General features: G+C 36.2%; 2 protein-coding genes across 3 annotated transcripts in view; one reads left to right on the forward strand and one right to left on the reverse strand.

Moving 5' to 3' along the window:
- The window catches only part of ITPR2 (inositol 1,4,5-trisphosphate receptor type 2), a 507,042-nt gene that overhangs the window by 219,718 nt on the left and 271,607 nt on the right, over window positions 1-15,717 (forward strand). For both annotated transcript variants that reach the window (XM_074268787.1, XM_074268789.1), the window contains exons 22-26: window positions 6,747-6,940; window positions 9,253-9,382; window positions 11,036-11,093; window positions 12,199-12,364; window positions 13,335-13,508. In XM_074268787.1, coding sequence (XP_074124888.1) covers window positions 6,747-6,940; window positions 9,253-9,382; window positions 11,036-11,093; window positions 12,199-12,364; window positions 13,335-13,508 — 722 coding nt within the window. The remainder of the gene's footprint in view (window positions 1-6,746; window positions 6,941-9,252; window positions 9,383-11,035; window positions 11,094-12,198; window positions 12,365-13,334; window positions 13,509-15,717) is intronic.
- On the reverse strand, window positions 90-4,926 carry SMC1A (structural maintenance of chromosomes 1A). The gene has a single exon (XM_074268790.1). The coding sequence runs from the start codon at window positions 4,153-4,155 to the stop codon at window positions 454-456; it is 3,702 nt and encodes a 1,233-aa protein (XP_074124891.1). The 5' UTR covers window positions 4,156-4,926; the 3' UTR covers window positions 90-453.

The raw sequence follows: 15,717 nt of genomic DNA on the forward strand, positions 1-15,717 counted from the left end.
ACCCCTTTTGGCAGGCTGTCAAGCCTGTAGACTCTAACACATTACTGTTTTCAAAGCATAAAATACATAGAAATAAAATACAAAGAAAGTCAATTATATTGAAATATTTATCAAAATATTTTAAAAACACAAAAGATCATAGACACCAGATTAAGAACCCCTATTCTAAAAGAAAGATTTCCAACATAATTCTAAAAGAGGCAATGGGATTTAGCCTTGGGGGAGAAGTAACTAAGGCTAACCTTTCCCCACCCCAATGCAGATATATACCCCAATGAGTTTTACAATACTGCTTCATGTTTTCTTAACATGGCATAAAAACCATGATTCTCTATAACAGGGGAGAAGTTCTAAATCTTGTAGGCCTAAAACATGTTTCTCTACCAAATTGGACAGTTAAGGCAACTAATCCTGGCCTACACCACTTCCTCCTCCCCCCTTCCCTAGACTGTACTACTGGTCATTGGGGTTGGGGTTGGCATCTGGGTATTTGGTGAGGTCAAATGTCAGTACCTTGCTGATAACACAGTCCCCTTGTTCAGGATAGACGCCAATCAGACTCTCAGCTTTTGTATAAAATTCTTCTTTCAGTGAAATGACAATGGCTTGAAAGTTGCAAGTTGACTGTTCTTTTATGTAGTTGGCAACTTTGCCAATGTTGGTGTTATCTAAAGCTGCATCAATTTCATCTAGAACAAAGAAGGGGGCTGGTTTGTAGCTGTGGATGGCAAAGAGCAAAGCAAGGGCTGCTACAGTCTTTTCCCCACCAGACAGATTGTCCATGGGCCGGAACCGCTTGCCAGGGGCCACACAGTTATAGTTAATTCCATCCAAGTAGGGCTCCTCTGGGTTCTCTGGACCCAAGAAGGCCTGAGCACTGCTGTTACGGGACAGGGCTTTGTAGATCTCATCAATGTTGGTGGCCACAGACTCAAAGCAGGCATTGAAGCGATCAAAGCGTTCCTTTTTAATCTGCTCAAAGGCATGTTTAGCTTTCTTGGCCCGCTTTCGAGCTGCCTCAAATTCATCTGATGTTTCTTGGAACTTGTCACGTACACTCTCCAGTTTCTCCATAGCCTTCATGTTGGGAGCAGCAATGCGCTGCAGTACACTCTGCTGTTCTGTCAGTTTTTGTTGCAGTGTGTTCATTTCCTGCTTAATTTCCTCTTCAGCCTGAGCATCTTTTAGGTCCTCACAGAGGTCACTATAGTCAATTTCAATAAGGGCTTCGCGGGCATAGATGTTGGATGTTCGTTGTGAGCCACTTCCAGATTCCTCCCCCTGGGAGCTCCCTTCTTCTTGGCTGATGTCATCCATGGTTCCCTTGGCCAGGGGCAGCTTGATATCTTGCATTTTGCAAGCCTGCAGCAAGTTATGACGGTCACTGCGCTTCTGTTCTAATTTTGTCTCTATAGCTGTTACTTCTTTTTGCAGGTGGGTCATTTCTTTGTTAGCTCCACCCAACTTTTTACGGATTTCCTCCATTTCGTGGTTCTTGTCATTCACCTCAGATTTCTTTGCCAGATGCTGGTTCTTGAGGTCCTGCAGCTGGGCCATAGTTTCATCAATTATTTTCATGTGTCTCTGCTCCTCTTTTTTGAGCTTTTCAATTTCATTCTCATCTTTCTTCACTGTCTGCTCCCACATGTGAACCTTATCTTGGTCCTCTTTCAGCTGGTTCTTTTCAAAATCTAGCTGGATACCCAGGCGAGTCTTCTGGTTCTCAAATTCAAGCCGTTTCTTGGCTATTTCATTCTGCCGCTTCACTTTCTCTTCCTCAAATTCACGAATATTGCGAACTCCAATCTCTCGGCAGAACTCCTCAAAAACCTCATCCTCTACCTGGTTCATCTTCTCCTTCAGGTCTTTCATCTCTCGTTCACGGCCCTGAATGATCCTCTTGATGTCATTGATACGAGGCCCAAAGTTAGCCAGCTCACTCTCCAGCTTGGACTTTTCCTGTAGGTTGAGTGCAAGGTGGCGGGTCTTTGTCTGTTCCAGGTCACTCTGGGAGTACTTGAGCCTCATCTGCAAGCCATGAGCCTGGGACTGCACTTGCCTCAGCTCAGCCTCCTTCCGCTTGGCCTTCATCTGTTCCTTTAGCTCCTCTGTCAGACGCTCTTTTTTCTCTTTCAGTTTGTCAACTGCTTTCTCATCCCAGCGGCGGGCCTTGGCTTTGAGGTCACTTGCTCCCCCAGAGATGACACCAGACTTCTGGAAAAGTGTCCCATCTAGCGCCACTGTCTTATGTCTCTGATGGCCACCAAAGGCAATTCGCCTGGCATCTTCAACATTGTCACATACTAGAGCATTGCCACAGGCATACTGGAGGGCCTTCTTGATGTGTGGTGGCTCATAACGAATCACATCAATCACCAGCTTGGCCCCCTTCAGTTCCCTCAGCTTTTCATCAGTTGGTTTCACTTCTAGATAGTCAAGTGGTAAAAATGTCTCAGGCTCCCCACGTTGTTCCTTGATATACTGGATACAGTCCCGGCCAGTCTTTTCAGAATCCACTATGATGGCATCCATATTTTTGCCCAACACTTTAGTCACGGCAATCTGGTACTTCTTCTGTGTTGGCTGGCACAGATCAATGAGACGGCCATAAACAGAACCAGGATAGAGGCGTTTAATGCTCTCCATTATCTCTGCCTTGCGCTGCTGCCGGCTGCTTTCCTGCCGATCTATGCGGGCATCTCCAAGTTGCTCCATCACCTGATTCAGTTCCTTGTTGATTTCATCAATGCGCTGTTTAGCAAGTTTAACTTCTTCTGTTAGCTCCCCCTCTAGTTTCTTCTGTTCCTCCAGGGACTGCTTGCTAGTGGTGATGTATTCTTCCAGTTTCTCAATTCGCTTCTGATTCTCTTCAATTTCGCGAAGTTTCTGTTTGATCTTGGCCTCTGTCTCAACTTTTTTTCGCTCTTCCAAGTCCAGCCTGTCTTGATCAGCCTTCTGGTCCCGATTGAATTTCTCTAGCTCCTGGGCCAGAGTGGCTGCTCGTTTGCTGGCTTCTTCCTTCAGTCTGTGGTACTTTTTCACTTGATTCTCCTCCAGAGTCAGATCCCGTCCCTGGCTCTGACTCTCTTCTTCCATGCGATCTTCAAACTCTTGCCTTGCCTTCTCCACTGATACCATTTCCTTTTCTAGTTCGTCCATATCACCCTTTCGCTTTTTGTACTGTTTCTGGGCATTCTGCAGAGACTTCTTGGCAGCTTCCAGCTTTTTGATCTTGTGTGAAGTATTTTCTTTGGCCTTGATGTATTGAGGCCGCTTTTGATTAAGCTCTGAGTCTTTCTCTTTTATCTCCTTCTCAATCTGCTGCTGCTCACGCATCATTTTGCCCAGTTCTTTCTTTTTATCCTTTAGCTCTTCTTCCACCTTATCCATGCGCTTCTTTTCCTTGTCAATCTCCTTGTTCTTGGAAGTGAGCTCCTTATTCAATTTCTCAATCTCCATCTCATTGTGATACAGTTTGAAGAGCTGTAGCTGCACTTGTGCACGCACAACTTCATCTTTCAGCCTCTGATAGCGGTCAGCTTCCTCCTTCTCTTGCTTGGCTTCTTTGCGCTCAGCAGCAATGTTCTTCTTTCGGTGGTAATTGAACTGGGTATCTTCCTCAGCTTTTACCATCTCCTTCTTCCGCTTGTCATATTCCTGGGCCAGTTCCCCTGAGCGGCTGATCTCCTCAAACAAGGCTGTCCGCTCCTTGGGGTTCTTCATAGCAATAGACTCCACAGCACCCTGGAACACTAGGAAGTTGCGAGCTTTGATGAGGATGCCCAGTTTCTCCAGCTCCTGGCTGTATTCAAGTAGCTGGACCACCTTGTTGTTGATTTTGTACTCGGAGGAGCCCCCCACAATTATCCGGGCAAAGATGCGTTCATCACCATTGTTCTCAGAATACACCATGCTGACCGCTGCCCGGTTGGCAGCTGGTTTGCCCACGGGAGCCCCGTGGATCAGATCCCGCAAAGTCTTTACACGCAAATTGCTGGTCTTTTCTCCCAGCACGAAACTGATAGCGTCCATAAGATTCGACTTCCCGGAGCCGTTAGGCCCGATAATGGCTGTAAACCTCTGAAAGGGCCCGATGATCTGCTTACCCTTGTAGGACTTGAAATTTTCTATTTCGATGAGTTTTAGAAAACCCATGGCGACGCAAGGCGAGGCAGTGCGGAGCTGCAACAGTAGAGACGGCAGGGGCAGGGGGAGGCAGGAGCACGGGAAAGAGGGTCCCGGAGCAAACACAAACACCCGGATCTCGGGCTCGAGTCAAATCTCGCGAGAGAAGCCGTGCGCGGGGTCGTGTGGGTTCGCGCTCGCGCGCGCGCGTTTGCTGGAAAAGGCAGACGCCACTGCAATTAACTACCCCCAGATTCCAGTACTCGCCTGCTTCCGGTGAGCGCTGATGAGCAGGATGAAGCCAATTCTCTCGGTATCTCTTGCTCTTAGTCGCTCAGGTGCGCTTGAGTGCTCGTAATCTCGGGAAGGACCGGGGAGACTACCCCTCCCGCTCCCAGAGTCCTCAGAATTTACCCGCCTCCTGCGCCTGCGCTGATGCACTTAGTGAAGCTGAAGGACTATCCTTTTCGTCATCAACTCCTTCGCGCCCTCCTAGTGTGCTTGTTGCGCATGTGCAGACTGCGGGAGGAAAGGGGAAAGGGTAGGGAGGCGGGAGTGGCTTATTCGCCCCTCCCTACTTACTCTCCACCCAGCCTCTGGCATCTTTCAGTTCCTGCTTCCTTTCCCTGCCTGTCCGCGCCTATTTGTTAATTTCTCTAGCTTCCTTTTCCCCTCCTCCAGCTTCTTGTCTCTCCTAACAGTCTCTATCTTTTTGGCGCGTTTTCCGTCTTTCTTTCTTGTTTGCGCTTGCTCTCCTTGCTGCTCCCTTCTCTCCTCTCCAAAGGGACTGTGTTTCCCCCCTCTACCTCTCTCTTTTGCGCGCTTTTCCTTCCCTTCCTCCCCTCTCCCGGCCGCTTCTCCAGATGTCGAGACCGATTTTCTCACGCTGTCTCCTCTCTGTCTGTTTCCATGTTAATGTCTATGTATTTGTGTTCATTTCTCTTTTGCGTTTGACCTTCACCTTCCTTCCTTGCGCCCTTCCCCCTTTTCTTCTGTGAAGCAACTTAGTGCAGGGAATCTTTGAAAGCTTTCACTGACAGTGACGTATTCTATGGGCGGGTTTTTCTCGCGGAATGTTTTTGCTTTGCTTCCAGCCCCTTTGCTCCCCAAACTCTTCAGTTGTGCTTTAGCCCCTCGGGACACCTGTCTCTGGACTGTCAGAATGATCCACCAAGCATATTTACATATTCTTTGGAGCTCCACCCTTCTGCATGTACAGTTTCTCTAAATCTATAGTTGAATAGATTTATTTTCAAGTTTTAACTTTTCACTGGTGTACCCCAAGTTTTCAGAGTTTTGAAATCTATGATAATTAGAGTCAGGGAGAAACCATCAAAATTCACTTACTTCTGGCAAATTATTTTCATTCTTTTTGCTTTTCCACCTTTTAGATATTTCCAGTCTTTTTTTTTTTTTTTAATTTTTTAAAATTGCTTTGAAAAGAGTATTTCAAATTGCACGTGTTTAACCTATATTAGGTTATTTGATTCTTAGGGGAGAGAGATGGGGGAGAGAGGGAGAAAAAATTGGAACACAAGATTTACAAGAGTGAATGTTGTTTGTATTTTCAAAATAAAAACTCATTTAAATTTAAAAAAGAGAACTTTATTACATTCTGCATTATTTCTGGTTTCCTCTTGATTTATTCTCCTATGTAACTTAAGCAAAGGATAATTCACCAAATCAGGGACTCTTATGTCTTTGTCTAGAATCCAGCTCCTTCAGAACATATTTAATTTAAGATTACAACAAAGAAAAGATGGTAATCATTTATTTGAGCCAAATTTGCTTATCTCCCAAACTCAAAAGTAGAGGACATGGAAATTGTAGAAAGTGTCACTCAAAGATGGGTTTTTTTTTTTTTTATCATTTTATCAAAACATACCAATGTAGAACTGTACACAGGAAAGGAAATAAATGGGCAGTCAGCCCTCATTGAATATTATCATTCTTTGTCACTAATTTGTTCCACAATTGCTTTTTTGTGAGTTTTGAATAGTAATTTTCAATTTTCTTGAACCAAGAGTCATTAGTATAACTTTTGTTTTTCACAAAGAGAAAGCAAAATAGGCTTTTTCCTGATGATAGGATCAGGAATCATAGTTTTCCATTAATTTTAGACTGTGAATAAAGCTTATTTAATTTCATGAATTCTTCATTTGAATGTCATCAGAGCTATATACAAGAGCCTTAGTATTCTATTTAAAATGCTTCTTAAAAAATGAACATTTGCTAATAAAATATTTATATAGACTTTTGGGTTGTATTGGAATATCTGTTTTTTTCCAGCACATCTTTTTATGTATACACAAATACACACTCCCCATATATATATATATAGTGTGTGTGTATAAATATAAACATATATATATAGTGTGTGTATAAATATAAACATATATATATATAGTGTGTGTATAAATATAAACATATATATATATAGTGTGTGTATAAACATAAACATATATATATATATATGCAGAAAAATATTATGTTGCTGTTTTACTTGATGACATTTAATATCCTCTTTGTCATACATCTAAATGTGCATTTACCTGATGGATATTATAGCTCTTTCTTTGTATACTATGCATGCTTGCTTATGTGCTTTTTTTTTCTTCTAGGAAACAATGTTATGCGAACTATCCATGGTGTTGGAGAGATGATGACTCAAATGGTACTCAGTAGGGGGTCTATTTTTCCCATGTCTGTTCCTGATGTACAGCCTAGTACCCACCCAATTAAGCAAGCAAATACTACTGATAATGAAGACATAACTGTTATGGACACAAAATTAAAAATAATTGAAATTTTACAGGTAAAGAATTGGACAATACTTTCCCTTTCCTGCATTCTGCAGTACAACCAACTGGCCTTTCCCCCCCCCCCCCATAATACATGAAACTCTATCTCCTGACTTCATGCCTTTACACTGGTTGACATGTACTTCCTTATTACATTTGCTTCATAGAATCCCTTTCTTCTTTATGACATTGCTTTTAAGTCTTTCCTGATTCCTCCAGTTGCTAGTAACCTACCTCTCAAACTATTTTATTTTACTTAATATTGTATTATATATTAACATTTTTCAGTTTTATATTTTTGATATATGAACAAGCATTTATTAAGAACTTATTATGTACAAAGACTGGGGGTAGAAATTGAAAGGTGGAGATAGTATCTGCTCTCAAGATCTCAGTGTCTGCTCACATTTTGATAGGGGACATATCACATATGAGAGGTTTCTGCTTCATATTAAATGGAAAGATTCCATGGCCCTTAGACCAAAGCAGAGAGTAATGTATCTTCTTTAATAGTCATTTTCCCTGATAAAATTATATTTGTTTCTGACCTTAAACCTTTGGACAGTGCCACATGCTTTGGTGTAAAAAATTCTTTATTGGGTCTTTAGTGAATCTAGCCTTTTGAGGAGGCAGTGATATGAGTACCTGAAGAAGGAGTTTACCAGGTTACAATTTTACAAAAGTTGCTTTCTGGGAAGGTTGGGCTGGGGTAGCAGCAGGACCCATGACCTATAGTTCATATTTTTATATTTACTTTGTGTATCCCTCATTAGAATGTAATGTCTTTTAGAGAAGGAGTTGCTACTTTCTTTATATTTGTGACTAGGACAATGCCTGCCATATTACTTGGTTAACTGATATCTAGTAATTCCTCAAATCAGGACATCTTGTAAGTTGTGTTCCATCCCTAATGTCAGCTGAGAAATGTTAAATCCACAGTTCTATTATATAGATATCAGATGACATCCATTTTTTTCTCATGATCTCTAAGCAGTTCTATATAGATAGAAAAAAAAAATATATATATACATATACATACATATATACACACATATACATATATACATATACACACACACACATATATATACACACATATACATATACATATACATATATAGATAGATAGATAGATAGATCTATATAGATATAGATTTGATACCTGGTGCAATCCTCTCATTTTACAAATGAGGAAACTGAGAGGTTAAGTGACTTGCTAATGCAAATATTATATAACAGAAGCAGCTATATCCTTTAACATTTTGAAAGCAATCATTTATATATGAACTAATGCACAACAATGCCTTGCAACCAACCCCTCTGCTTTCAGAGGGGTCCTTAACTGGGCATGCTTATAATGTATGGATTCTTAGTCCTTAAACATACTCACAACACTGTTTTTCTCTTCAAGTTTCTGTGTGTTTTTTGACCTGGGTTTGAATCCTGCCTCTATAATTCATGTTTAATCTTGGACAAATCTTTTATTTTTTTCTGATCCTCAGTTTCCTTATTTGTAAAATGTCCTTAAAGATCCTTTCCAACTCTAAATGGATGGTCCTGAATTCTTTAGTAAACACTAGTTGTTTGATGTCTACAGTTAATGGATCAATTTTTAAAAAATAGATCTTTTGCATAATACTAAAGTAGATAAATGAAAAAAAAATCTTACTTACATTCATCAAATCTTGATCTTATACTGGTTACTTTTTAATAGTATATGACATGTATCTGACAACAAACTGCTCCAAACCTTTCTCCCATATTGAATTTAATATACCTGGCATCAAAACTGTAAGGATATACAGATCTTTTATAGTTTTTATATCTGAAAGACATGCCTTTTCTGTACATGAAAAGAGGACTTGATTTCCATCATCCTTCCTAAGACAAATCTACCAGTTATTTGAGGACACCATAACATCACTACCACTTCAAACAGAATGACTCAATATTTTCATTTGAAAAGATTCACCAAACAGATGTGCTTTGATACTATAGGAGAAGATAATGGGAAATTCATGTAATACAAATATTGTTATTTCCCAGAAAATTCTTTTATTTTTTTTTATTGACTTTAGTCAGTGTTTTATTTATAGTATTTGTAGAAATAAAGGCATTTTAAATCTTAATATTAAGATGAGCATTTACTAAATTGGACTGTTAATATTTCAAAGTAAGTTCTCAAATTAGTTTATTTAGTATTCTGATACTTTATGTTGTTGATAGGTTTCTGAAGTAAACTAAATAATCATGTGTATTATTAAGTGCTAAGTGATATAATATTTTTTTGGAAAACTATTTATTGTTTTCAATCTGTGTCTTATAGTTTATTCTGAGCGTTAGACTAGACTATAGAATCTCATATATGCTGTCAATCTACAAGAAAGAATTTGGAGACAACAATGAAAATTCTGAAAACTCTACTACTACCTCATCTGACACACCACTTTCATCAGGTATTGTTTTTTGTAAAGATTATTTAGTAATCTTTAATTTTTAAGAAGACACTTAAAGGCTCTGACTTACTAAAAATAACAAATATCTAGAAGTGTATATGAAATTGAATCTTAGTTTTAAAAAGGATTATTTGATAGGACAACCAGGGCAAATCATTCAGTATCTCCATGTTTCAATGTTTGCATTGAAAAAGTGGAAGCAGGAATAGCCATCTATGTCTGGGGGATATTGTAAGAAGGAACAACAACAACAACAAAAGGGACAAATTGCAAACTATTATAATAGCAAACTAATCCACAAGTATAAGAAAGCTACATAAATACAAAAAAAATCAGAATACTGTTTTTTTGTTGTTAAACATATGAGTTATGGACAACTAGTAACAATTAAATTGAAGAATTGATCAATTGATACCGTTCCTATATAGGGGTTGAAATTTGTAGCATTTATATTGATCCAACATTCATCTTTTATCCACAGCTACCTCTTGAAACTTTATTTCTTCCAAAGTAAAGTCAAGATTTTAAGGAGGAAGAATAGGAAAGGAGTAGAATGAAGTTTTGACAGCCAGTAAAGAGAAATGAGAGCAAAAATAGTGAATGGAATATATATTAAAGCAAATATCACTAGAGCCTATGTTAAATTTGCCTAAGCTAAAACTCACTTTTTTTTTTGGCAGGTCTTATTTTCTGTTGTATATATTTTTATATTTTCTTAAAACACTTAAGTGTAAAGAAACAAAATTTTCAAAAATAACATGCAACACTAGAAGCTAAGTTTTAATAACATTGATATAGCTATTGTTGGATTCCAAACTCTAAGCTTCTATAGAAAGATTTAGCTACTTTTGTGTTTCTTTTTTACTTCCTTACCTATAGAAAAGCTGATTTATCCAATTCTTTTGTCAAAATAGTATTGCTTTCTGTGGATTTTTTTTGTTTTGTTTTCCTACTTCTTTTTTCTTTTTTTTTTTTTTTTCTTTTTTTTTTTCTTTTTTTGAACCTGAGGAATTCATAGTCTGAAGTTAAGGAAAATGTATATAAAATCTAATCTCACTCCTCCCCTCCCCCCCAGGCAATTGGGGTTAAGTGATTTGCCCAGGATCACACAGCTAGGAAGGGTTAAGTGTCTGAGATCAAATTTGAACTCAGATCCTCCTGACTTCAGTGCTGGTGCTCTATCTATATATTTAACACCAATGTGGGGTGGGGAGAAATGTTTATTGTGATTGATTTATGTTGAAAAAAGTAATGGATAAGTAGATTATAAAAATTAAATTTTGTTAAAAGATCCTATTTATTGGTAGAACATAAAATAATACTGTGTGCTATTTTTTAAAGAATAAGAATTCCATCTTTTTTGCAAACTTTCAATATTTTAAATTTTAGTCAAAATAACAGCTGGCACATAGCAATACTTTCAAATAAGTATTTTTAAATAAACAAATTAGTAAAAATTAAAATTCAATTCTCAAATTTCATTATGTGTTTAAAACATTTAATTTTGTTGTATCCCTCTTTACTACAGTTTAATAATTTTGTTAGCATGGGGAAATTTTAAAAAATAGGAATTATTAATAGGTAGCTTAATCATATTAAAAGCATATTATGACTCCTGATTAGAATAAATTTCCTATCCTTTATCTTTTGCAGCTATTGTTCCTGATATAGATGAAATTGCTGCTCAGGCAGAGACTATGTTTGCTGGGAGGTAAAGTCACTACTTGCTTTTTTTGTTTTGTTTTGTTTTAAAAATTTAATAGTGAAGAAATCTTTTTATTTAGACTGATAGTGATACTTAATACTGATCCGTTTATTTTCATGTATTTCATTCTTGTATTCATATATTTCATGTATTTCATTCTCCAAACAATATTGTAGCCATACAATACAATTTTATTTAGAAAAGAGGCTACAACTTCCATGTAAAGAGGAATACAGTTGTTTGTTTTTTGTCATGTGAACAAAGAATTAGATAAGATAATATTGTACTTTTCCTAAATGCTTTATCCGCATTTTCCTTAAACAGCTACAATAAAAGAAATTACCGTTAAGTTCCATTGTTGCAAAATTTACTCTACTCAGAAAATGTTATTTTCCTATATCTTTAAAACTAGAAAATAATTTTTTGTACTGTTATCTCTGTTTTGATATGTGATAGATAAATCTATTTTCTGTCATTTGGATTACATATGTTTAATTCCAAAAAGTATAATAACTTCAGCTCATTCTGCTATTTTTAGTTAATTTTTTAGAAGTAAAATTCTAATAGTACTTAAAAATAGTATATCTGAATATTTGATTAATATGTTTCTTATATATGTTTTCCTATAGATTTTAACATGAGATCTTTTTAGCTTTATTGTCCCAAATTTTCTGTAGAAAACACCTGGCAATTAGAAAAGAATATTTGGGGTCTTTATTTCCAATGTTAAGCAATTAACCTGTTTATTTTTATGATAGAGCTTGGGAAGGCATTGGTGTTTTCACATTAAAGAATTTCCTTGTTCATTGCTATCATCTTAATATTAGAATATTAGTCCCTACCATAATACCTTACACACAGTTGGTGTACAATCAATATCTTATGGTTGACTAATGTGCCTACATTAGTGTTAACTTCTGCCAAAAGTAAAAAGCTCTTCTTCACATCTTAATTTTCTCATCAATGAAATGGGAGGTAATAAATGTCTGATTACCGTCTAAGCTAAGAAATAGTAGTGTTGAATGAGGTAACATATTTGAAGAGGTTTATGTTCCTTAGAAATAGTACTTTGTAAATATAAGGATCCCAAAAATTGTGTTTGACTTTATAGAAAAGAAAAAAATCCAGTACAACTTGATGATGAAGGAGGAAGGACATTTTTACGAGTCCTTATTCATCTGATCATGCATGATTACCCTCCTTTGCTATCAGGAGCCTTGCAGTTATTATTTAAGCACTTCAGTCAAAGAGCAGAAGTTTTACAGGCTTTTAAACAGGTAAGATTGACTAAACACCTGAATCCATGGGAGAATGTTCTGCACATGTTGCTCAATTCACAAAGTACATTTAGTGCTAGAAGAAGCTATAGAGGCCTTTGGGACCAACTTCTTCATTTTATGGATAAGGAAACTGAGACTCAGGTAGGATAAATGACTTGCCTGAGGTCTCAGAAGAGTGCATAAGGTATGATTTTAACCAGGTTTTCCTGTTTCAGGCCCATTCTTCATTATTAGATCCTACTGTTTGCACTGTGAGGATTTATTTATCTTCCTTAGGCCTCACTGCCCTTTAAGGACAAATAATGGAGTTTTGCTTAGCTTCAAGATGTAGCATATCACAAATAAATATATTTCACAAATTGATTTTTAATTACTATCTTAAATACAAGTTAGAGCCATTTAATATGATTCCAAGAGTTTGAAGAAACTTTTTATCCTAATAAGATAAGATCTAGTTCAAATTTCACCTCTGATACATGCTGTCTTTTCCACTCTGGGTAAGTCATTTAACCTTTGGTACCCCAGGAAACTCACTGAGGAAATAAGTTTAAGAGTACATTTTTATCTGCATTTGTAGGGAAGTTTCTTCATAGGGAATTCCTCGTGCTAATAAAATCAGTGATATCAGTTCAGGAAAAAAAAAAAAAGGATCTATGAAAGAATACTCATATTTAAATATTGAATAATATACTATTCAAAAATATTTTGAAACAGATAAGTTTAAATAGTTAATACTTTTGTCTATAGATATCCTCAAAGATGATGGCAAATATACCAGGAATATTACAAAGAAAGAAATAAAAATATGTGATTTCCAAACAATGAATAAATGAGTAAATAGAAAGCATTTATTAAACATTTGCCATGTACCTCTGGGACTCAAAAAAGAAAGACAGCACTTTACTCTCAAGGAACTTATTGAGGAAAAATACACAAACATTTACAAATAAATTTATTATATTTTTAGGTACAATTATTGGTATCCAATCAAGATGTAGACAACTACAAACAAATCAAAGCTGATCTAGACCAACTTCGACTGACTGTAGAAAAATCTGAGCTTTGGGTTGAGAAGAATAGCACGTATGAAAATGGTGAAATGGGTGAAAATCAAGTAAAAGGGGGAGAAGAGCCAAATGAGGTTTGTTTTAGAATTTTAGTTCGTTGTTAGTATTTATTTTAAAACAAGTTGCATAATTTTAGTGAGAAACTTTATTCATAATAGTCTGGGAAGGATTACCTCAGTTAATATTAACTGATTAAAATGTGTCCTATTTTTCATTCACTCTGGGATTTCCACAAATTCCATTGCAGAAGTAATTTGGATAAAATGCACATTTTAACTTTCTTGAACCTTTAATCTAGATATAATGAAAACTTCTATGATCACCTGAGCTCAATAATAGCTCCTTTCAGAACAGTTGCTGACAAGGAACACTCAATTCAAAAATAAAGTTTAATTATCAGATGTCTCTTAGGGTATCAAGTCTCTTGAGTAGCAGTGGTGGAGTAGTGGTAAAAATCCACATTCCCTGATGATGAAGGCATTGCAAAGACTCTGACACCTAGGAAGCTAAAGATTAGAAAATTTCATTCTTGCAGCATTTGCCATTTGATTTTTTTTTCAGTCAAAGCAGCATTTTTCTTAGCTTAATTCTATCTGATTTTTATAGATATCAGGAAAGCTGAATTCTCTCTGGAAAATTAGTAATCAGTACTTAAAAGACTTCATTCCACAGCATCAGATTATTTCAATTCAGCTCTATATCTTTAGTAGCTCATGAGGTTCTTTCATTGTTTTATAGATCTCTGAAATAGTCTGAGATGGTTAGACTCTTAGAAGGTATTATTTTGAGATTCATACACATGACTTATTAAGTTCTTGTCCTTTTTCCATTTTGAGAATGTGCATTTTATTCCCATGACAAAATATTCACCTACACTTGAAATCTAGGGGTTAATCTTGACTCTTCACTCTTTCTCAACTCCTGTATTCTATCTATTGCCAAGTCTTGTTATCCATATTTCCACACCCCTACAATGACATTTATGGATTCAGTATATTTGTCTTAAGCTCAGAAATATTCTATGACCAAGTTAGTTTGTGAAATGCTGCAATAGTGTCAAAATATTTACATGTGCCAAACCCACAAACTTCCTGAGTCAATATTATACAGTGAGTTGGAATGATAGAGGGATAGATTCAGTTTAAACAATTAGAATTTACAAAAGTTGAATGGACTGCATTGGGAGATTGTGAATTTCCCTTCATGGAAGTTCTTTGAAAGGAGATTGGAGAAAGATAAAATCTTTTTGAAAAGATTTTAAAGGATATATATCATCTTGTGTGCCTTAGATATATGACATTTAAACTCTCTTTAAGGTAGATATTTTGAAATTCTTATTACCTAATCTAGTTATTTTTTCTGTCCCTTTGATTTTGTACATAGTTCTTAGACTAGTGTTCTTAGAAGTAAGAGGGAGATGGAGTTGAGCAATAAACAAGCTTGAATCCTTTAAGATAGATGATTTTAAATCCCACTTTTTGCTCTAATGGCTCTTTTCTCTGTTTTCATCATGTAAGCTGTCGTTGGTAAATAGAAATGAAAGAGAGAGTAGTATATGGAAAACTAATACTGCAGGAATTCCTTGGACCCAATTGAGTAGGCCTGTTAACAGTCGTTTTATGCCCACCTGCTAGGTGTTTTCACAGGTTAAAGTGTATGAATTAAACAATGTATAACAATAAAAACAATATGGGGTATAATAAATTTATTTGCTTCATCCTAAGCATCCTATATATATATACCTATATATATATATATATATATATATATATATATATATATATATATATATATATATATATATATATATATATATAGTTTTTTCTCAGTTACCAAATTAATTGGGTTACAAATTAATTTCATTCTTACTTTTTTAAAAATAGTTTTTATATACCAAATATATGCATGCACAATTTTACAACATTGACAATTGCCAAACCCTTTGTTCTAATTTTTCCCCTCCTTCCCCCCCTCCCCCATGACGGTTGACCAATACATGAGAAATATGTTAAAGTATATAATTTCATTATTTCTTAAGAAGTATTTCAGAATTCATGAAATTTTATTATCTCCAATGCAAAGTTCTAGTTGTCATATCAAAAAGAAAAAATACGAAATTCCTAGAGATAGTTTCTCTCATGTATCATGTATGTTTTTTTTTTTTTTTATTTTATTTTATTTTATAATTATAACATTTTTTGACAGTACATATGCATGGGTAATTTTTTACAACATTATCCCTTGCACTTACTTCTATTCAGATTTTTTCCCTTCCTCCCCCAA

Source organism: Sminthopsis crassicaudata, chromosome 5, assembly GCF_048593235.1.
Source record: "Sminthopsis crassicaudata isolate SCR6 chromosome 5, ASM4859323v1, whole genome shotgun sequence".
NCBI lineage: Eukaryota > Metazoa > Chordata > Mammalia > Dasyuromorphia > Dasyuridae > Sminthopsis > Sminthopsis crassicaudata.

Bases quoted from the DNA above. Each gene is read 5' to 3' on its own strand.
- SMC1A (XM_074268790.1), bottom strand. From the start codon at position 4,155: ATGGGTTTTCTAAAACTCATCGAAATAGAAAATTTCAAGTCCTACAAG.